The sequence below is a fragment of the Gavialis gangeticus genome, unplaced genomic scaffold (assembly GCF_001723915.1).
Source record: "Gavialis gangeticus isolate Ggan-Ray unplaced genomic scaffold, GavGan_comp1, whole genome shotgun sequence".
Taxonomy (NCBI): Eukaryota; Metazoa; Chordata; order Crocodylia; family Gavialidae; genus Gavialis; species Gavialis gangeticus.
In genome coordinates this window covers 19,289,635-19,313,859 of record NW_017728994.1, presented here as the reverse complement: position 1 = coordinate 19,313,859, position 24,225 = coordinate 19,289,635, and the positions used below count along the sequence as shown (strand labels likewise).

The 24,225-nt window shown below is 41.9% G+C and overlaps 1 protein-coding gene across 1 annotated transcript in view; it reads right to left on the bottom strand.

Annotated features, from left to right (window-relative positions):
• DLG5 (discs large MAGUK scaffold protein 5) overlaps window positions 1–24,225 on the bottom strand; it is a 271,602-nt gene that overhangs the window by 76,128 nt on the left and 171,249 nt on the right. The window contains exons 6-12 of the mRNA XM_019502360.1: window positions 21,677–21,936; window positions 15,308–15,620; window positions 9,750–9,980; window positions 6,427–6,611; window positions 5,569–5,694; window positions 4,405–4,537; window positions 2,706–2,833 (exon numbers count right to left, since the gene is read on the bottom strand). Of these exons, the coding sequence (XP_019357905.1) occupies window positions 2,706–2,833; window positions 4,405–4,537; window positions 5,569–5,694; window positions 6,427–6,611; window positions 9,750–9,980; window positions 15,308–15,620; window positions 21,677–21,936 (1,376 nt within the window). The remainder of the gene's footprint in view (window positions 1–2,705; window positions 2,834–4,404; window positions 4,538–5,568; window positions 5,695–6,426; window positions 6,612–9,749; window positions 9,981–15,307; window positions 15,621–21,676; window positions 21,937–24,225) is intronic.

Genomic DNA, 24,225 nt, shown 5'->3' with positions numbered 1-24,225 from the left:
ACCTAAGCCCGATGGGAAAATTCGCCTTTGCATTGATTTTCGGAAGGTGAATGCAGTAGCGAGGTTTGATGCATACCCAATGCCAAGAATAGACGAGCTGATAGAGAACATAGGACAAGCTCGCTATATCACCACCCTAGACCTGACAAAAGGGTACTGGCAGATCCTAGTGGCTCTCGAAGATCAAGAAAAGACAGCGTTCGCCACCCCTTGGGGTGTTTTCCAATTTCAACGGATGCCTTTCGGATTACACGGAGCTGCCACTACATTTCAACGTCTAATGGACAGAATTTTGGCTCCCCATAGAGGCTACGCCGCAGCTTACATCAATGATATTGTAATCTACACTGCAAGCTGGGCAGAACACCTCACCGCACTGAGAGCGGTAGTGCAGGACTTGAGAAGGGCTGGGTTGACAGCCAACCCGAAGAAATGCAAAATAGGAAAGGAAGAAACCCAATATCTGGGATTCCTAGTAGGGAGCGGATGGGTAAGACCATTATTAAGCAAGGTGGAAGCCTTACAGAGATATCAAGCTCCTCATGCTAAAAGGCAAGTGAGAGCTTTTTTGGGGTTGGCCAATTATTATAGGAGGTTTGTACCTCATTTTTCGGAGGTGGTGGAGCCTTTGACCGAGATAACGAAGGCGGAAGCTCTGACCAAGGTGAGGTGGACACCGGCTGCGGAAGAAGCTTTCCGAGCAGTGAAGGACATACTGTGCTTGCAACCCCTTTTATATACACCGGACTTTAATAAATCCTTCCAAGTACAGACAGCTGCCTCAAAGGTAGCTATTGGAGCGGTGTTGATGCAGAGTGAGGGTGAAGAAGAACGACCCATAGCCTACATAAGTAGGAAACTGCATCCCCCAGAAAGAAATTATGCCACGATAGAAAAAGAGTGTTTGGCAATTAAATGGGCTATCGAAACATTCCGGTATTATCTATTAGGACTGATCACGCGCCCTTACGCTGGCTACAAAATATGAAGACGGACAATGCTAGGCTTATGAGGTGGGCCCTGAGTTTACAACCGTATTGTTTTGAGATAAAACATCGCTCGGGGACCCTGAATACAAATGGTGACTTCTTCTCAAGGCAATACGAGGAAGAAGAGGGACCTGGAGAATCAGGAGAATCCCAGACAAGAAAGAAGAAGAGGGGTTGGATGGCAGGGAAAACAAACCCTGTTATGGGGAGGCAGGGTGATCACGCTAAGTATCGGCCGTTCCAGTCGGGCCGGCCTGTCAGGAGAGAGAAGAAGGAAGAGGGCCTCAGAGGGACAGCCCCCCCCCAGAGCGATGATGCAACGTCTAACGTTCCAGATATCGAGCCTGGGGCCCTACAGGCCGAGGTGCACCCTACCAAGGCTGGCTAATGTGGGGGGACTACCTGTGGCAGGTAACTCCCAACAAATCCCACATGGTGCGCCCTTGGGGAAAAGGTGAGTGGGAGGCGCCTGAAAACCTCCGCCTCCTGTGTCCGGGTCGTCGGGTGCCAGAAAACAGGTCCAGAGAGGAGCTCCAGCAGACGCAACACCCGCAAGGAGGAAGATCGACTCGGTGAGTCTGGAATTGAAGGGGAGGAGGTGTGTCACAGAGCTTGTAGGTGCCCTGCGACTGAGAGCAGAAACGGCTTGGAGGAGACCCCAGGTGGCGGAAAGAGGGAAGCTCAGCTGCCAGTCACTAGGACTGCGCAGGTGCTGGTTGCTAGGGCAACCAGGGTAAACACAGAGACAGGAAGGGGCGGAGCTTGGTCCTTCTTAAGCCCAGGCAGGAGGCCGGGAGGACAGTTTTCCCTCCGGCGGCTGAGGGAGGAGGAACTCGGCCAGCACAAAGTGGTGAACCCAGATGGCAGGAACTTTCCCTAGGTCCTGCTGAGGGGATTGGTGTGCTCACTGTCTCTGGTAGGGAGGTACTGTTGTTTTCTTCTGACCAGGACGGTCTAGCTTTTATGTTGTAGCCCAGGGGCTTTGTGTTTTATGTTCACTATTTTACCGGAGGACTGGGTGAAGCTATTAGGGGTTGGAGGAGGCCTCATACGGACTCCCCAGTAGCGTGGGGGTTCCTGGCACCGGAGAAGGCGCAGTATTTTGCGGGGTGCATTGGCTTAGCCCTGAGAGTGAGGACGGGCAGCGAGGAGCCCCGTGAGAGAGTGAGGAGGGGCAGCGAGGAGCCCCGTGAGCAAAAGGAGGGCCGAGACATAACAGGGCCCAAGTCAGATCACACCAGCACCATCTCTGAGGCTTGGGCTGCAGTGTAGGGGAGGAAAAGGAGCCGCAGGCAGCACCCCTGTCATTGGGGCACGTAGAAATGGGCAGCCTCCTGCTGATTACAATCACCTATTAATCAAAATAAGATCAAGGCGTGGCAGGCGAGTAAGCAGGCGGTTGGCCCATTACAGGAGGGCGGAGCCACACTTCCAGAGAGGCTCCAAGAGTAGGACCCCTGTCACAGGGAAACAAAATCTGCAGGCAACTCACAAGGAGTAAAACAATGAGCAGATTCTGCTCCCTGGTTGTTGTTACTTAGGTATTTACTACAAGGAAAGACCTTTAAAATTTACTCTGCCTTTCAAAAACAAGGTGTACGTTTTATTCTGGGGCATGCTACATGTGAGAAAATATGGTATGTCAATTAGAACCAAACCAAAATAAAAACTATATTTCAAAGTGGCACGCAAAAAATCTACCAGGTAGCACATTACCTCAATCGACCATCCGCAATGCTTCCTTTGTCTACTTTGGTAACAAATATCCCGCAGTCTCCAGGGAGGTATGGTTCATTCACACCCTCTGCCACATCAAAACCAAGTGCTTTTAAATCCATATCCTCCTAAAAAAATATTAATATTACAAGTGACTGAAATAATATACAAACTATTTTGCAGCTGTATGTAGGGAGAAAGTATAACTTTAGTACATTTTACTATCCCTTGTTAAGGGTTATATCCCCAAAATAAGTCCCCCAAAAGTTCTTACCTTTTGTTTAGAATTAATCTTCCCCATTGGATTGTAATTACTTGAATATATTAAAACAACCTTGTTCACTTGAAAAGAATTTTAAAAGTCAGAAATTGGTAAAAAAAAAAGCTGATGCATCTTGAAGATTACACATGAAAAGGAAAACTGGGTACAGAAGAATAAAGCACCGGATAAAGGAACACAAGAATTTGGACTGCAAATGGAAAGGGTACTAATACTGGTGAGATCAGTAGTCAGATGGGGTGCACCTAGAAGATACAGTCTCCTGAATGAGATTAATGAGAAATGAATGGACTGGCTCTCCTAGTGGAAAGAGGATAATTGACAAAAATGGAAGCACAGGAACTAATAGTGTAGGATGTGAAAGGGGTAACAGAAATAGTGTTCTAGTCTTGATTACTATTTCCACTGTATTCCTGTAATCAAGACTGGAACACTAAGGATAGACATTGTTCAGGAAAAAAGAAATTCAAGGAAAGATAGTACGCAGTACTGCACATTAATGGACGGTATAAAATAGAAAGTGACATCAGTGAAACCAAATTGAGTCCACATCATTTGAGGGAAGGACAGTAGAAGATGGTAATGAGAGAAGCCTGATGTAGACCACCATGGTTGGATTTATATATGTATAAAGACTACATTACTTTTTTTACAGTGACATTCTGTAAGGCAGCACAAGTAAGAAAACTCTCTTTTTTTTTTTTAAGGTTCATGGAAGAAATAGCATGACAAGCTAGGGGTTGGCTTGGAGTAAGTTGTTAAAGCATGAACATGTTATGCCTGCCAGCAACTTTGGGTTCTTGAGGTCAGTCAGTATGGTTCCTGAGGCATGCTTGAGTTTACATGACAAGGAACTGGCCATGAACACAGATTGGAAATTAAAACATTTTTATCCCTTCTATTCAAAGGAGTGAGGTTGTGGAACTCTTTCAGTAAGATCAAGAGTTAAGAATCTTAAACAGTTTTAGGAGGAAGCTCAATCTGTTCATGAAGGGGATTATATGATGTGGTTGCCTGGAACAGCAGGGAAAAAGAATCAATAACTCAGAAATTCCCTTCCAATCCAATGTTCCCATTTCCTTAGCATCACTACTAATGTTAATTTGTGCAATTACCCACTAGGCTTCTAAAGACTATATTAGTGGTAAGTGACTTGCCTAACTTACAAAACAAGTTGTCAAAGTTATTTTTGCTTCAAACTTTAGAGTGCAAACTCTTTGCAACAAATCTTTTATGTTAATGGTGTTATGCTAATGTTATCTTTTCACATCTGGTTGTTATTTATTGCAGATACTGCAATGAAAATAAGTAACTTTTAAAAACATATATTCAACCATTGGTATTTTTTATAAAATTGTGTGCAAAAGAGTTTCATGTATATTCATTCACAAAAAATGCTAAAGTCATCAGTATACTTACTCTGTCTTTTTCAAACTCCACCACTTCTGTTTCCCATTCCAGAGAATCTGTGTCTATGGCTGAATCATGAGAACTATGGGCCATTAACTGCCTAAATCTGGCTTCTTTTTCCAACTGGTTCTCCATCTTCTCTCTAAGGAATTAAAACAACCATTTGAGAAGTGCTCCCTTTAGGAGATACAAATGGATTAAATTTTCTTTTTAGGTCTCCTTACTAGTTTACCACTTCAAGGTTTATTAAAATTTGTCCCATCTCTCCATGTTGGCTAAAATGACTTTTAAAAGCTGGGTTTTCTTCATCCTTCACTAACTTTCTCTTACATCAGATGGACAAAACTTTCTTAAGAAAAAAACAAAAAAAAGTATAATGCACAGATAGGAGTCTAAAGTGCCTGCCATGAAAGATACCAAATTTTACCCATACTTGAGCTGCTCCATAAAATTAAGGGAGGAATGAGGTGAGATTCCCACTCTGAATAAAATCTGGAAATACATCACACAAGTTTCTTCTCCTTTATAATCCAGTGGGAATTTGGCTGTAATGAACTAAACATTTCAGTGAAAGTCTGACTGTACTGAGAATCTTAAATTGCTTTGCTGCATTTCAACAGCTACTTAGTAGCACACATATTCAGAACATTTAAACCTTCTGATTGAACAGTCTGAGCTGAACTGGAGACTAATTAGCAGACTTCTTTTGCCCAATGTCAGGAATTTTACTAACTCTACTGGTCATCTGTAAACTCATGGATTATATTCTGTATAATAGGCACTTAGGCTGAATTTCATTTTGGGGGAAAGTGTGAATACAATGCAGGCAGAAGACTATGACCATCTATTTTATCAGCTTTCGTCAACTTAAATATGAGCCTGAACTTTTTTCTCTATTTGTAATTGGATGGCATCTTTTTCTTTTTTTCTTTTTTTAAGCACTAGAATGAAGACACTATATGAAACCTCAGACCATACTTGAAAACTGCAGTAAGCTGAACCAGAGTCAACTCTACTCTGCACTGGGGCTGCACATTTGGGTTCTTATACACTATCACGCCTTAAAGACAGTGATAAAAATGTCCTTTACATAGATAAGCCTATAGAGTCCATTGAGAAAAAAGTTTCTATTGCAAAAGAGTTCCATACATTTAAGTCACTTTTATTACATACTTGAGTTCCTTTAATTCACGGACAGCATCATTTTTTTGCTTTCTCATATCATCCAGGTTGCGGAGAGCTTCAGCCAAGTCGCTTACAGCCCTGTCTCTCTCCCTCCTCAAGTTGTCGCACAAAGTCCTTTAAAAAGACAAGAGGCTTAGGTGAAAATGTTCAAGTTGTAACTTAGTAACTTATGGTATGGAGACTGACACAAGGAAAAGTTGAGTAGGTGACGGGAGGTCAGTCTGACTTGCTTGCATTTGTTGTCAGGTAAAATGAGAGTTTTTGAAGAATTAAAAAATAAACAAGTTTGCCTTTATCAGAACACGTAAAGAAGGCTAACATATATTAATGAATTAAGTTATTCTCAGTGTTGCTGTGAAGGAGTTGCATGTTGTCTTATATATAGGGAAGCTGAGGAAAAGAGATTAAAGGATTTATGCAGGATGAGACAAAGTCCATTGCAGTGCTGGAAAAAAACAAGCAACTCAGCCAATAAAATAGCAATTTTATTCCTAGTTGTCCTCTTTAACCACACAGAAATTCTTCCTCTTATCTAGCAACAGAAGTGATGTAGGTGTTTTGAACTGGATTCTAGGAATGAAGGAAAATAATGCCTTATGGCCATTCTCCTATATGTTGTGAAAGAAGCAAAGTTACAGTGATAACAACAGAGCAGATTGAAAAAATGAGATGCCTTGGAAAATCCTCCCATTATAAAAACGCGGACCTTTCCTATTAACAAAATACACTGTGATGAAAATATGGATCAGTTCCTAGAAGCTAAAATATATGCTACCAAAAGCCAACTGAGAAGATCAAGAGGACAATAAAAAAGCAGAACTAGTGTATAGTTTAACATCCATTTACCGTATGCTCTCTCTTTCTGCAACTATCTTATCCCGCTCCTGAAAGGCCCAGTCTCTTCTACATTTAGCTACTTCTGCTTCTTGCACAGCTTCTTTTAGCTCTTGTGACATTGCCTCATATTGCTTCCGAAGCATTTCAATTTCTTTGTTGGCTCGTTCTATATCCAGTGTAGCAGAATCTTGTATCTAGAAATTCAAAGACAGACAGACAGATAAACAGATATAGATTTTATGTGAAATTCATAGCATAAGTACAAATATTTGGTTTTGTACCTTTACTGAATATGTTTCATGAAGGGCTCAATCCGGAAGTCATTTCTTAAATAAAATTATCCTTTAGGACAGGGGTGGGCAAGATGCAGCCCACTAAGCCATTCTATCCAGCCTGCGGTGCCTCTAAAAAATTTAGAAAATTAATATATCTGCCCCTGGCTGCATGTCATGAGGCCCTTGATGGCTTGCCAAAACTCAGTAAGCGGCCCTCCATGTGAAATAATTGCCAGCCTCTCTTTTAGTAGGAAGTCTTCAACTGAAAAACTTGCCAGGGTAAAGATTCAAGAACTTGGTTCAAAACTTTTAGTCAAATTGAGGTATCTGATACTCAAAGACTTGCAGGTCTGGGAAAACCAGTGCTAAGGTTTCTCATGTTAGAATAAACACACATAAAATTCGTATTTCAGTAATGCCATTTCATGCTCATTGGACAGTTTAGCATAAACAAAAGATGTCTAAGGACATACAGAAATGAGATACTGCACAACGAAGAATTATGTCTATGACATACTCTGACAGGCAGCAAAAATCTGGAGTGCATCTACATTTGAGATTCATAATTCCCTAAGGAGAGTTTCAGAACACATCCCACTTTTGTTTTAGTTACATGAATCTAAACTCAGAATTTTTAAACAAGATCTGATTTCCTCTTTTAAAATGTAGAAGTTGATCCCTTCATCATTCCTGATTCTGAAGACAGGAAACACTGACAAAGGCAAAACTGACTTTAATAGTTTGAACTATTAAACTAAAGAGACTTCAATACCTGCAGCACAGGAAGCACATGCTTATACTATCACCACCAGAAGAAGGCACTGATCCTTTAAATAATCATGGACATCCTTATTTTTATAAGCAAGTGCTATTGAATTTAATTAGGCTATTTACATGGGTAAAGATAAGCATGGAGGTCAGCTTCAGGTAGGCCAGGGTGTGCTACAGCCCTAGGCTGGCTTATGCTCCTGCTCTGGAGAGGCAGATGCAGGGAGTGTGTGTGTGTGTGTGTGGGGGGGGGGTCCTCAACAGATCACCAAAACTCATTAACTCACCCTCCATCCTAAATAACTGCTCACCCCTGAGCTAAAGGTATACAGAGGAATCCTATCAATGATACGGGAGCCAGTCCTGCTAGTAACAATGCTTTTAAGTCTATACTCATCCTCAAACATGGGGATTTATGGGCAATGCCATGCAAACTCTGTCCTCCTCCTACCCCATCCCTCCAAAAAATCTAATTTTAATGTACAGCATGAAACTGACCTAGGAAGGCCTAGCCTGTTGATCTGTCATTTCCTTCCCATTCTTCTTTTTCCATACCCCACATCCCTCCACCTCAACCAAAACATTTCTCAAAAAACTGTAAAGTCTGATGCTTACAATTCAGAGTCTATCAAATGCAACTATCAGGGTCATTTTGCTGAGGGGGATAAGATGCCTACAAGATACATGCCCAAACTTACTTGCATCCCTTCAACATTAGAAATCATGCCTTCCTCCCATGTTAGAAGCTATCAAAGAGGAAAACCCATGTCTTGCATAATAAGGAAAAAAGTGGGAGGCATGTATTTTCTGTGGCCTGAGCCACAAACAACCAAAACCAAAAAAGGGTTCTGCTCAGCTCTGTTGAATTTCTAATTTCATTGCTCACCCAAATGATGATTCAGGGTTGGAGAATCTACATAGCATGGCAGGGAATAAGGGTTGGAGGCTTCTTTCTTTGGGTTTTTTTTTTTTTTTGGTGGGGGAAGGGGTTAAAGAGAGGAACAGAGAATCTGCTCTGATCAATGGGTAATGCCGCGAGAAAATCATTAAAATCCCGATGCAAAAATTACTTTTGTGCCTTTCACAAAACCCAAGAAAGCCAGGATGATATATCTTATTTTATACATATATACCTTTATAGTATAATGACACTACAATGGTAACACACATTGATCTGTGCAAGACTGCGTACAATACAGCAATATCTCTATCTATCTAGATATATCTATAAAAGTGCAAAATTAAAATAAATACTTTAACTTTACATAAGAACAAACATTGACTGGGTTAGACCATAGGTCCATCTTGCCCAGTATCCTCTGTTGCAGACTGGCAGAGAATAATAGACGCTGAAAGAGAGAGTGAGCTGGGTATGAACAGGGTTTTTGTCCCCAGCTGTTCCTCTCTCACTTTCAGCCTCCAGCATGTAAGGTTTAGGAAGTTCTGGAAAACAAAACAAGACAAAAAAACCCTTTATTTGTTCACTCTATGGCAGCAGTCTCCAACATTTAAGTAGGAGATCACCTTTGGCATTTAAAAAGTAACCCAAGATCTACCATGTGCTGCTGCCACCCCCGCCCAGCAGGTAAATCTGTGGGAAGGGAAGCGGGGAGGAGCAGATCGAGGCAGAGGGAGAAAAAATTATTGGGGAGCGCACCTCCCTAGCAGGTAAATCCCACCCAGCTGGCCCCACTGAACTTACCCCTACTCCTGCTTCTGTGGCCCCAGCCTCGGATCTACCACAAGAGGCTCCGAGATTTATGACAAGAGGCTCCAAGATCCACTGGTTGGTGACCACTGCTCTATGGTATGTTAGCGTTTTGTGTTCCCTCTATCCTATTCATGTTCATGGTTTCCTTATTTTTTAATGTAAAGGGTTTATGGAGAACAGAATGATGTCACATACTTGACATTAATTTTTCCTTTAGAATAGATTAAAAATTGGTAACATGCCAAAAATGTTATAGACATGAACAGCACTGACTGATTGCTAGCAGAACAACAGAAACCATTACAGATGAAAATAGGTAATCTACAGTTGGACTACAACAATCTATTAACCATCTACCTTTATTAACAGAAATTTAAAGCAAGTCTGACTGAATTTATTTATTTTAAACAATAAGCTTCATCATTCCTCTCTAATAACGGAAGTACGTGTGCATACATATCGTATTTTCTTTTGGCTCGACAAAACAGGTTTTTGTGCCAAGATCTTTGAAAGCCTGCCGAATAGAGTTATAACTTCTAAGCTAAAAAGAAAAAGCCATCTATGAAAACAGGCATTACCTGACGAGCTTGATAATATTCCCTTAGAAGATGATCTCTCTGGATGATAGCCTCTGTTCTCTCTTTCCTGGCAACATCTCTTTCTTCCTTCACTGTCTCTATATCCTTGCAAGCTTGATCAAGTTCCTTCTGGGCCTCAGCCTTGTCCTTCACTTCATGACAGTACTTTTCCAGCAACTCATTCCTCTCACAAATTGCTCGATCTCGTTCCACTAGAGCGGAGTTTAACTCCTAAAATGAGATCCATTGTTTGCAATGCGTTAAGTACAGGAACAGTATTTCTTCCTTGTGGTTGAACACATTAACACCTTAAAAATCTGTAGTCTACAAGTAATGTTCTGCCAAAGGGGGGAAATTGTATAGCACTGCACGTGTTAAATGAAGAAAGAGAATAACTAGCAATATTAAGTACAGTTGCAGAGAAAAATCTTGAACACCCTGCTGTGTCTAAATAACATAGCAGGCAACTAGGAACACTCATCATTTTAAGAAGATTACATTTGTTGCAATCCCTCAGGAGTCACAGATACCCAGTCAGGTATAATAAACTCTTACACTGGTGGCTTTAAATACAAACATAGCTTTATACAAAAGTTTGCTGCTCCATTTTACAAAATGTGAAGTACACACTTAACTCATGATGTTATTACGTTCTTTGATTTTTCAGGGCAATATTTTACAACCTAAAGTGATAAGTGCACTATAATTTTCAATTTATTTTAAAAGAGCTACAAGTGTCACTGAGTAACATACCATAATGTATACTACTAGGAAGAAATACTGCAATAAAAATACAAACTGAGACTCTAGCCATAACAACCATAAACTACGCATCTTAATAAATGGCATTCAACCCAACTGCACTGCATTAAGAAGAAATTAAAAAAAGAAAGCAAGGTGTGAAAGTACTACTCCCAGACCAGTACAACACCATGCAGAAGACTGGTTCAATTCCCAGAGACAGGTTCAGGCACTGTATGCCAGAAACACCAGCTGGGCTATAGAAGCAGCCCTGGTCTCTTCTACACTGGAGCAGAAAACATATTTTTATAATCCAGCTCTCCTATAATGAGGGTTTTTCCAAAGAGTTTAATTGGAATTTAACTTAATCAATAAATCTCATAGATCATAGAGAAGTAAGGCTGAAAGGGACCTTTTTTCAATCCAGGGTAAATGATGCCAGAGAGACTACAGGAAGGAATAGTACCTTACACTTTTCAATACGACTTGCTTGATCAATGAGAAAGAAGAGACTCCAAAAGAATGTCCACACCTCATAATAATGTCTCAATGTAGCAAGCAAGACGGACAGGGAGGATGTTCTTATGGAGGAGAGCTATTCAGCTAGAAAAGGTAATTTAAAGCTACCTGTCCCTGGAGAAAATATTTTGACAACATTTAGAATGTGAGGAAATTATATGCTTACTTCTAAAAACTCATTTAGATTGGTTGACCAATTCCATAGAAATATTCTCATTTTTCAACATATTCTATAGGTCATTTATAAAAAGAATGCCTCAAAGGGGAAGTTACCTTACTGACTATGCTTACTACAAACATTTCTATTTTAGACAGCATCATTTTGCTGAAAGGACAAAAGGATTTAATCTGTGTTAAGGGTGAATTGAACAATTGGGCTCAGATGAACTGTGATGACATGTAGAATAATAATAATAAAGGAACCTTGATACCTGTACAACAAAATAAAGCTCACTGCCATCCAAAATGGTTGACAAAGTAAGTGACTGTTGTAGATTTCAACACAGTACAAATTAAGCATTTCACTAAAAGTAGAACCACTGCCTAAAACAGCAGTGGGAAATGCATGAGCGGTTTCAAATCAGAGATCTTTTAGCTGGCCAACCAGTAGACAACCATACATTTCTAAAACCAGAGGAAAGCTTTCAGAGAAAGAGAATGATATTCAGCTCAACAAAATACAGATGACAACTTAAAAAAAAAAATCAGATGGACAATTTTCTACAAAGGCAAAAATTGGGTTCTCTCTGTTGTAAATGCAATACTGGCAAAGTGAAGTATGTGCTTTCCAGCTTTCCCTGAAGCACTGAAATCCGCAAAAGGTTTGCCTTAATCTTACAAAGGGTTTCATGAAAGTCAAGGCATCTTCTTCCAATTGGAAACTACTGACATTTTAATCTATAGGTTCTTGGTCCTCAAATATCTCTAAAAAGAGACATGGCCTCAAGAAGGGAAAGAAGGAAATAGACCCACTCTGCCCAATTAAAAAGGAAAATAGTAAAGTTAATATTTAACTATTCCATTCCTTTTTCAGCTTTAAGGGATTAAATACTGTTTATAGCATCACAAGCTGTTATTTGCATGTTACAGAAATGGTGCACCGGCAACAGAAAAAGTTACCCTTCAGTGAGCCATGGTGTTCAACTGATACTGGTAATGTCCCAGAAAAACAATTCTGCTGTATTGTTATAGCAGAAAATTTTGTGCTAAAGGTGGAGACTCATGTCAGGATTCATTGGTTCTATTCCCACCATGGACTCACTTTATGACCTTGAGTAAATCACTATGTCCAGTTTATGCTGACAGTGGGAACTCAGTTCCTCTGAAAAAAAAAATCACACTGTTAAACCCTTAAACGTTAAATACAATAAAAGTTTAACTACACTATCAGTTTGTAGTAAGGTTTAAATAATATCTGTACTGAAAGGGCATTGTGTTCTTTTGCTATAAAGACATATGGAAGTGACCGATCGTTGTTTTCAGCATGCAGTTCAGTTTAAAAGCTATAGGATGGGGGCAGAGAAAGATCTATTTCAAACATTTTTATCATATTTCTTTAAATAGTAGTTCATACTTTGAAGCCACTGGAAATATGTTAAATCTGTGAAGACAGAAGCTGTTGAAAGATAAAGTTCAAATCTGCTGAAAAAGTTATGCTATTTAGTAAACAGAAACTTCCATATTGTAGCTAATTCTAAAAGGTGCCACTACAGCCATAAACATGGGATAATGATAAGAAAAAAATGGGAAAATGTCTTTTATTATTCATTTTGCTTCTGCTGACAAGTATATAAAGTTTGAGGGAAGTGCAATTTCATCTCCATGTAATCAAACTGAGACTGTAGCAGGTTCATGATTATTAACAGGACTACTGTTTGTAGCTGTGACAATATTTTTTAAGTTGTTTCATGTCTGAATAAGCACAAATGCTGTACCAACATACACAGATATACTGTAAGATGAACAGTATATGGATGCAGTGGTGTTTCAAGCAAATACTTAATGACAATATAACATCAGTCATAACTGCAAGACATCACTAGGTGGAGCTATACACCATAAACCGTAATGCAACTGCAACAAACAGTGTAGTCAAATTCACTGTTTATATGGGGTTCTCAAGGTTTCCTATTCAAATGGGATTCAAAAGGAAGTTACTCCGAGTAATTAATTTTTTATTCATAAGCTTTGCCTAGAAATTAAACTAATTAAATAAAATATCATGTATTTCCCTTAGACAATCACATAAAAGCTATTTCAAATGGTCACCATTACATGACAAATCAGAGACAATTCATTCAGAGGTAGAATATCCTTTACATAATAGGGAAAAAAAATGAAAAAACTCAACTAAAGTGCAAACAGAGTAATTCTTCAAAGCAGTTCTAGTAAAAGTTACTTCAACATTCTTACTACACAGGCACAAGAGTGTGATATGCCCTTAGAAAGCATTCACGAAACGCCTATTCAAGAAAATGCATCTATACCCTAGCCAGTAACAAGGAACTTTTCATCATTCTGTGACCTGTCTTTATGCTTTCCTGCTTCAACCAGCCATCCAAACGGACTTTTCAAAACAGGCCTATAGCTACCAAGGAATATTTGTTTTACTTTCTAATCTGATGATTTATGACTACTGGAAAAATACTGCCTTTTGTATGCAGCAAATTAAAAGTATTTTAAAAAATGGAATGATCAAGTTAATACTACAGGTGCACCAATACATCAGTCCCATATCAGATTGGCGCCAATATAGGGAAAACTGAAAGCATATGAAATCAGCTCTTTTTGCCTCATGTAGCCATGGTCGATAAATACTCCGTGCATGCACACAGCCACCACATGCATGGGGCCAGGAGCACAGCTCAGCAGCTTGGAGACCAGCATCTGACTAGTAAGTTGTGGGGGAAGGGAAGGGGTGTTGGGGGGGGCAGATTGAGGCCCCCACAGTGAGGGAGGAGTAGGGCTGGGGCAGGTGCTGCTCATTCAGGGTAGGGCATGGGACAGAGCTGTGAATGGCTAGTCTGGGGAGGCGTGGGGGTTGAGGCGGCTCCTGCCCTGCATGGAGGTGTGGTGCTTGTAGGGGCGTGCCCCCAGACCTACATGGCGTGAGGGTGGGCTGAGGCTGTGGGAAGGGGCGGTGCTGGGATCTTCCTGGCAGGGGTGCTAGGGGAGGGCAGCGGTGGAGCTGGAATGGGGGCTACCAGGGGACTATGGTGAATTTTGGGGTGGCTGCAGCGCCTCCCACCCCACCCCCCCCAGTCCTGCTTCCAGCGCCACCTGGCCCAGCCCCCGCTGGGAAGAGACCAGTACCACCCAGGCCCCAGTTCTCAGTGACAGCCTGCCCTTGCCCTGCGCAGATCCAGGGGCACACACCACCCATGCCCTCCTGGAGTACGTGCAGGGCGGGAACCGCTCCCCATTTCCCCCATGTCCTCCAGACGAGCTGGTTGTGGCTCCATCCCATGCCCTGCCCTGGCTGAGCAGCTGTCTGCCCCAGCCCCACTCCATCCCTCACCATAGGGGCCTTGATCGGCCCACCCCATGCCCCTTTCTTCCCCCCACTGCTTCCCCCACACCAGACTTACCAGCCCCAACACTGGTCTTCAAGCTGCCCGGCTGCATATCTGAATCAGATAGGTATTGGCTGATATGGATCCTTCAAAATTGGCCATGGGTATCAGCCCCAAAAAAATCTCTGTTGGTGCACCCCTAGTTAATACATTTTACTATTTAGCATCAAGGTCCATATTGGAAATCCCAATAACATGCAAGAAACTTGTCTTTAAATGTTCAAGAGGATGCTGGAGTTTCAATTTTTGACATAATGCAATTCTAAAAACTCAGTTAACCTTTTTTAAATCATAGCAAAAACCTACCCAATTAAAAACCTATTTAATATCAAAGAAAGTAAATTAAAAAGAATACGGCTGTAACAAATTTTGAACAGATGTTGAATAAGTCAGCAAGTTTATTTTTAATGCAAGTTTTGTTGGTTTTTTTTTTAATGGATGTTCCTGCTGAAAAGCACAAAATGTAGAAAGGGGTGGCTCATTAAAAGGAAGAATTTCTAATGAGCTTCATAGAGCAAGTCATATTTCAACTGGGAAGCACTCTATTCAAATTCTAAATGTAATACTAAAGTGCCAGAATAGTATCAGCAGGGATTATCCTCTGCAATGTAGCACTGTTTCGTGTTAACTTGTCATACATCTCTCACATAACTGGTTACAAGGAAGCACTTGTAAAGATTTTTTATTACTCCCACCTGCCCCCTTACCAAAATGGTTCATTGGTACCTGTCTTAGGGCTTCCATTTCTTCACTAGCCACTCTTTTCTCTGAGGAAGTATTCTTCAGTTTGGACTCCGCAAGTTCCAGCTCAGTTTGAAGTTTATCCACCTCTTTGATTACTTGGTCTCTCTCACTCATTATGAGGCGATACTCATTGAAAACAGAGTCTCTCTCTTCCTTGTACTTCTCTGCATCCTTTGTTGCCTTCAACTGCATTGTTTTGAACCGTGTCACCTCTGACTGTAATCGCTCCATCTCCCTCTGCATCTCCTTGTTCTGCACAGTGGATTTGCTTAGCTCCTGCTGTACTGACTCAAACCTTGGAAAAAAAGACACAAAGGTACTTCCATCATTCTACATTTTTTCTTTTCCCATTTCACTATAGAATTTTAAAACTGCACTATTTTTCAACCAAGTCTGCCTTCTCTCTTTAGAACTATGTTCCATCAAGCCAGGATCTACCTCCAGTCTAATGATACAGAAAATTTTGGGTTGTTATAATGGTTGGGGCTACAAGTTTTTGGCCAATATAGGAAAAAAGCGATATCAGGTCAGACTTGGGAATTCAGAAAGAACAAGGTATAAAATGGAACTCAGAAATATTACAGAAAACAGCTGGTGTATAAATCAGTACACTCTCACCTGAAATAAATATATTTAGCTTGAGTCCATTCAGTGCAGAAGAGAAGCAGCAGCAGAGAGAAAAAAATGGGGTCCCAGATAAGGATGTAAAAAGTGACAGAAAGTCCTTCTGTGATCATTGCAGATCACCTCTCTTATGGACACAGACCCCAACAATTAGAACAGTTTGCTTCAATGCATACACAACAGAAGTACAAAAAATAAAGTGGAGCATGCTCTGAGTCACCTTTCATAGCAGAATAAAGGGAAATCCAGGGCAACTGAAAGGTAATCAATTTTAACTGGCACAAGCAGCAATTTTTAAACATAACACATGGAAAACTTGTGGAACTTATTGCCAGTTTGGTATTTTAGAGCAGAAAATTAATTAGATTAAAAAGAATTAATCTCCACATGAATAACAAGAACAGCCACAGGTATGTTATATATATCTATACTGATGTTAATATAGATATAGATATATCTCTCTCTGTACCTGTGGGGCATGAATCAACACAGCTGGGAAACAGAAAGAAACTTTCTATGAGCTAATTATGCCATAAACTTGCAATGAGAGATTCCTTTGTATATTCTTCCTTCCTTTTTGAAGCTATTGGTTACTTCCCTTCTCAGTGACTAAGTCTTGCCCAGTATGCCAACTCCTATAAGCTTCTGGCATATTTTGTCTTGAATTCACACCATACCATGTTATGAAAATAGCTCTTGCCCAAGCCAGGCTTCCTGTTCTATCCACAGTCAGAGCAACATGTGGAGCTGCTGTTACAAGAAATGACCGGCTGAACTACGGTGAAGGCTGATTTTGTGAATGGTGGCCAGTGCCTCAATGACACAATGATTATTTTCACGCTATTTTTAGCGATCAGTTTCCTAGCCAGTAAAATGTATTTTTTAGGAGTGCACCAATAAAGATTTTCTTAGCCGATACTGATAGCTGATGATTAACCAACCATATTGGCCAATGCGGATCCAATAACCAATATTTAGTAATAGTGCAAGGCATCTTAAACTACTGACATAAATAAACCTTTTTTTTTGTGTTTGTTTTGCATTTATAAACACACATGCCTCCTGTCTGCTCCAGCCCTTGATGAGGACGCTGGTGAATGCCTTATTTCCATGAACATCACCCCCTCGCTCACGGCTCCTACCTCCAGCCCTGCTCCCCATGCTGCTGACCCAGGTGGGCAACATGGACCCTCATGCAGACAGCAGTGTCGGGTGCATCTAGAGCCCCAAAGCAGGCCGCTGCCTGAGTGCCGGTGGGCCCTGTGCAGTCAAGCTCCTGTGGCTGCCAGGGAGAAACCACTTTCGCAAAGGTGCACAGTGGAGCCAGATTTCCCTCAAGCTGCGCCTTACCCTGTCCATGCACAGCCCAATATTTCTGTGGTGGCCCCAGTGGTCAGGCCCCTGCTCTGCATGCCGTGGCAGCAGCAGCAGGAGCCAGTAACAGTCCCTTTGATGCTGAGCACGGTGCCCTGTGACCATTCCCTGGTGACCCCGTCCATTGCTTGCCAAGACCTGTAGTCTGCCATGGGTTCAAGCCAGTGGCAGAGTTTGGGGACTGGACTACCTGCCAGGGTGCTCCAGGCACATGACTAATTATCAGCTACAATGACCAAATAAAGCCAATAACATTTCTCCTTTTATCAGTGCTGATCCGATAGCCAACCAATATAATGGTGTACCCCTAGCATTTTTGACTTTAGGAAAAGAAACTGAGAATGATCCACTGAACACCCAGTGAATCAACATCCAGTAATCATGAACTTGCTTTAAAGAAAAGTACAAGAGGAATAAAAGCAGAAGAAATTACTCAATCCAATTAATCTGCTTGCACATACTTCCAAGAAACAGGGCTGTATTTCCCAACATCTTCTCTGACTTTATATTTGTTCACTGTTAAGCCTGCGCAACAGACTTTGAAAGAAACTTCAGTTCTTCATAAGATCTCTTTTTACTCAGTGTACAGTAGTGGTTTTGAACTTAGACTTGATGGCCCAGGTGGCCCCTTCCTGTTTTATGTTCCTATTTCACATGCCATGACATTATGTAAATCCAGGCAGATAGACAATAGAATTTAGGTACGAGACAGGCCATAGCACTTACTACTTCTCCGTGTGGGGTGTTCTGCAGGACAGGTCTAGAACAAAGATGTTCCATGCCTCTGCCAATGCCACCCGAATTCCAACATCCCTCACATGCAGCAAGTTATGCAGTAGCATAACTAGGACTGGGCGAGTGGGGCATTAGCTCTGGGAACCAATTTAGAAGGGGTGTTCATGCTGTGGGGGCTGCTGCAGCTGGAGTACAGGGAACTCATTTCTCAGCTACAGCTGCCCAAGCCCATGCTACTGTCATAGCAGTATTAGCAGCAGCCACTACCACCAGAATGCAGAAACTGTTCCATAGTAGGTAAGATTTTCCCACCTCCCCCATTCTCTAGTACTTAGCACAATACCTGCCTCCCCTTCTCTCTCCCTCATCTCTACCTGGGGCATCAAAATAGCTAGATATGCCCTTCATGCAACTTCACACAGCTCCAGGAGTCCAATCATCCTGTGTAAAAAAGTATGACATGTTTTTCTTCATCAATTTTCAACTGAGGTATGTCACACCCACATAAATCACATTGAAAAAATATATCTATGCAAGAAACATCTTCCTCCATTGATAAAGAAGCCTAGATTCACAGGATAATGGGAGGTACTTGGAAAAAGTTTGTGTCAATCTTGGATGTTTGTCTCTGACCTTTTGAACAGACTGTGGCTAGCGCTCATGTCTGAAAACAGAGATTTCAACCATCTGTAGACCCTCTTCTCAGCCTTAGTTATACAGTTATTCCTTTGTCAGTAATGATGTATGCTTTAATGGAAGCCAGGAACAGATTAGGAGTAAGTGGGTGTATCTGCACAATACATTTTCTACAGAGTTTCTTCATTAGCTCCACAGTAAACATCTCAGCGTCTACACATGAAGTGCTATTAGGATGGGGTAAACTAATTAACTCCACCACAAGTTAGCACTTGTAAACACAAGTACTATCCTATGGTAGAGGTTTTTTTTTTGCTCTGCAGCAATACACATGTAGAGGGCTGGCTAGGGCATAAGGGTGCCCCAGTGCAGGGTTAGCCACAGCAGGCATCCCCCCAAACTGAAGCACGCTCGTAACCCCAGCCAGCCCCTCTGCAGCATGGTTTCATAGTTGGTAGGGTCCGAAGGGACCTAAGCAGATCAAGTCCGACCCCCTGCCACGGGTAGGAAAGAATGCAGGGGTTAAACAACCCTGGCGACTGTCTAGCCTCCTTTTGAAGATCCCAAGGGTAGGGGCAAGCACCACTTCCCTGTGAAGTTGGTTCCAGCTCCTAGCCACCCTGACAGTGAAGTAGTGCCTCCTGATGTCTAGCCTGAACCTACTCTCAGTCAGCTTATGGACGTTATTCCTTGTAACTCCCGGTAGTGCTCGGGGGAACAGGGACCCCCCTGATGCCTGCTGGTCCCCCTTGGCAAGTTTGTAGGTGACCACAAGATCCCCTCTCAGCCTTCTTTTGTGGAGGCTGAACAGGTTCAGGTCCCGTAGCCTCTCACAGGGTCTGCCCTGCTGCCCCCTAATCATGCGAGTGGCCCTCCTCTGGACCTCTCTACGCTATCCACATCCCTCTTGAAGTGCGGCGCCCAGAACTGGATGCAGTACTCCAACTGCAGCCTGGCCAATGTCACGTAGAGGGGGAGGATCACCTCCTTGGACCTGCTCGTGATGCATCTATGGATGCATGACAAGGTGTGGTTAGCATTCCTTACTGCGTCCCGACATTGGCTGCCCATGTTCATTTGGGAATCAAGTGATTCCAAGATCCTTCTCTGCCTCTGTGCTGACAAGGAGGGAGTTCCCCAGCCTGTAGGTATGCTGCTGGTTTTTCCTCCCCGGATGCAATACCTTGCATTTGTCCATACTGAAACCCATCCTATTCTCATCCGCCCACCTCTGTAACCTGTCCAGATCTAGTTGTAGCCTGTCCCTCTCTTCTAGGGTGCTCACTGCTGTCCACATCTTAATGTCATCTGCGAACTCGAACAAGGTGCTTTTCACCCCTTCGTCCAAGTTGCCGATGAAGATATTGAACAGTGGGGGCAGGAAGACAAAGCCCTGGGGGGCCCCACTGCCCACGTCCCTCCAGGTTGAAAATGACCCATCCACCACCTCTCTGGGTGTGGCCCTTCAGCCAATTTGTGACTCGTCTGACTGTGCAGGTGTCGACACCACAGTCGCCTAATTTTTTTTAATGACGATGGGGTGAGAGACAATGCCGAAGGCCTTCCTAAAGTCCAGAAAGCCTGCGTCCACCGCAACACCTGCATCCAGGGCTTTAGTGACCTGGGTGTAGAAGGCAACCAGGTTGGTCTGACATGACCTGCCTCTAATGAACCCATGTTGATTGCCTCTAAGCATAATCTCCCCTGCTGGTCCCTTACAGATGTGCTCCTGGATAATTTTCTCAAAGAGCTTCCCCAGGACCAAGGTAAGACTAACGGGCCTATAGTTTCCTGGGTCTTCTTTCCTCCCTTTTTTGAAAATGGGGACCACACATTGGCCCTTTTCCAGTTCTCTGGCACCTCGCCAGAGCACCATGCGTGCTCGTAAAGCTGTGCCAGGGGTCTCGCAATGACCTCTGCCAGTTCCCTCAGCACTCTGGGGTGGAGATCGTCGGGACCTGCTGATTTGAACATGTCTAGTCCCTCCAGAAGATCCCTGACTAGGTCCTCACTGACCTTGGGCCTGGCTGTGCCTTCCCTAGGTCCGTCCAGATTCCCAGTAAGGGGGATGTCCCTGTCCCTGCTCAGAAAAGCCAGATCAGTAAGCCAGATCGGAGCAGGCCTGGGAGTAGCTGATCCTTCAGGCTTCTTGCCATACTGGGCTGCTCTGACCTGGTTCAGTGTGCTGCAGTCCCAGGAGCATGTTCAAATGCAGCACCCGGAAGCAATAAACTTCAGCAAGATATGTGTAGAGGTGCCAAGTAACATGGTGCTAGAAATACCTGTGCCCACTTTGTGCTGATGCACAGACCACTGGTACTACTTCTGAAAACCAGGCAAATATTTCTCTATAAAGGAGATTCAAAGAGCACACCCTGTTCAGCGTGTCCTCATGCATGTTGAGGCCAGGGGACAGCACTAATCTAGATGAATGCAGCCTTGGATTCCATTACAGGTCATGAAGATTTTCACTATGCTTGAGGTCGTCTTCATTGACCATTAGCAGAACAGAAACTCTACCTGGCAGGTTGCTTATGCTACAAAAGACTTGTCATCCATTAAGTCTGAAGTTCATTAAACCAAGCAGATAAACCTCTCACTTTTTCAAGTTGGAAACCTGGGATATACCTTTGATCCCATTACAACAGGCAGGAGGCAAGCATGATTCTAAAAGCAAAATAAACCCCAAAAGATTTTATGTTTTCTTATACAAAACTGAAGGTTAGTTCATACAGGCCTTCAGACTAACATATAAAACTACTGTCCTCGAAAAGATTGTGCAAGACAGTGTTTTACCAACATACCTCTCCCCCACAATGCTTTCCAGTCCCCCTTTATATGGCCTTTTTTGCATGGCTATTAATATGCATTTACTGTACATACACACATGGTTATTGAAATATTTGTGAAGCTGCCCCAGTAAAAATGCCACCTAGTGTCACCAACATACTACATAAGAAATACCTGAAAAACTGACTCTACCTTCTAAGAGAAGAGGAATACTGTTGCTGGAAATGTATTGCTGTATCTCTCTGCTTCATTAACATATCAATCTGCTTTTGAAGGCGTCTGTTTTCCTCCTCTGCCTGTTCTAGACGGCTAAGGTCTGTATTGTGACTTGCTATTTTCTCATTGTACCGTTTCCTTAATGCATCATAATCCTTCTTCACACCCTCCAGTTTATCCATTGCTGTATCGTAGAGTTTATTTAGTATCTCTGATGAGCCATTTTGTTTCATAACCTAAAAAAGAAATGAAGTATGATTTTGATAAAAAGGTAACAAAAGATAATGCCCATAAGAGGTACATATCTACCTATTTTACCTACTATCAGAGAAAGAAAAGTTCTTTCAGTTGCTTTTAGCTGTGAGGTTTCACCCTTGGGAGTGGTGGGACAGAAGTAGGGAGGAGAGGGAGAGGAGGGGGAAGCAAATAGAGTTTTCTTACACCTGGATGCAAATGGGGGTTGGGAAGCACAACTGACATTTCCTGGATGGTTCTCTCTCCTGGGTGAGAGGCAGAGAAGCAGAAGTGAAGGGAGATGGGAAAGGGGAGGAAGAGTGGGGGAGTTTTCAAATTTTAGAATGTCTTTGGGGGGGGAGAAGCGGGGCTGGTTTGCATTTCTTCCCCTGATCAGTGGGTTATTTGTTGTTTATTCTAAACTGCCCTGAGCCTATCCAGATGCCACGGGATATAAAACTAACTGCTACTACTACAACTAGTACTACTACTATGAAAATCACAGCAGACCTGTTTACATCTAAAACTACTTAATTTTTGTATACTACTTTTCTCCTCAAACTTAATGTTCAAGAAAAAACAAATCTTTAAACTGAACTAGCTTATAAAAGTGAACCTTTCTACATACAATATTTTTAACTTTGGATTAGTAAATTTGAGTGCAATACTGTACCCATAGGAGTAGTCCAAAAAAGTAGCTTGTCTTAATCCAATAAAATAACTTTTAATTAAAAATAAACATACAATCAGGATAAAAAGTAACTAAAAGGTGCCAACAGTCTTATCAATGGAGCTTTTCAACAAACTGGATAATTTGCTGGTACAAAACAACTCTTAAAACAATGATTAACTCAGTAATGTAGTAGCGGTAATTTAGAACATTACCACAAAGTAGCATTCAGCAAAATGGCCAATCTTTATAATCACACTAGCAGTTACTCCAGCAATTTATATTTGAAGAGATTAAACGTTAATCTAGATACAATCTATACACAATCAAAAATGAATATTCATCCACAATAAAAAAGGTATTTAATCCAAAATCTACACATATAGTGCATGTGTTCAGAAAACCATTAATAAATATTAATAGGGACAACCAACATGTTATGTTGACATGAATCTAATTTGGCCTAACCTACAGATAGATTTAAAACTTCTAGACAACCTGAACAAAAGGACTGCTTCCACCAAATTAAAAAGAACACACATTGATTTTAAAATAAACAAAAAATACATATCTTAGTTTTCATTTCATGTAACACAAGAGAAAAGAGAAATCTTGTAGACCATTTTCCATCTCATTTACAGTTATGCAGACCACCACCATAGCATTTGGAATTGGCCAGCTTCCCCTTGGCATGTATCATTATTACTAGCTCCTAGTTTCCTGGTGCTTGAGCTTCAGGCGACTGAGCACTGAAAAGTCTGGATGCCTGAAGAATTAGCTTCACCTATTATGAGACTGCCGGCTCTCAGCAGACCACCAGTTGCCCACAGACCGCTGGTAACAGCTGACCTTTAGCATCATGTATCCCCACAAGAGAAAGCGAGTCCCTTTTAACTAACCTACATGGGCAAAAACATCTAGTGTCAAAACTGAACTGTTTGACTTTCAGTGAAAGTGGCAAATGGATGTTAAAAGGCCTCTAGTTTAGGCAACTTAGCAAAATATTTAAGATAGGTATGTGTTTTCAGTTAGCCAACACTCGTTTGAGTCCCATTTCTCTTTTTGGGGTTTTTTGTTGTTCTCCCGCCCTGGCGGGGGGTCGGGCTAGAAGATCTACTAGGTCCCTTCCGACCCTTAATCTATGAATCTATGAAACATAACTGCCTTACTGAACTAAGCCCTAGGCTCCATAGGCTTATATGGCTCCATATACTGGAAATCGTTTAAGCATTTTTGTATCTATCCCTATTCACAAAAGGTTGTTGGGGTTTTCTTTTTGGTTGGTTGCCTGGCTGGTTTTGTTTTTATAATACTGGAACTCCATAGTTTTAATGTCAAGCCCTTCCTGGACTAGGGCCTTAATCCTCACTGAACTACCTAAGAAAAACAAAACAAACAGTACTTGGGGCTAAATATTTGATACTCCCAGGGAGAAACAAAAATTTTCCCACAGCCTAAAAGATAAGAAACACTTTCTTGTTGAGAACATCTTATTCAATTATCTGATGCACCTAACAAAGTATGGAGACAAGGCCAAAGATGCCAGGAGTTTTAGTACATTTAAAATAAAGACACTAAAACACACATGGGGGCTTGGAAGGGAAAGGAAAAGAAAATCTCA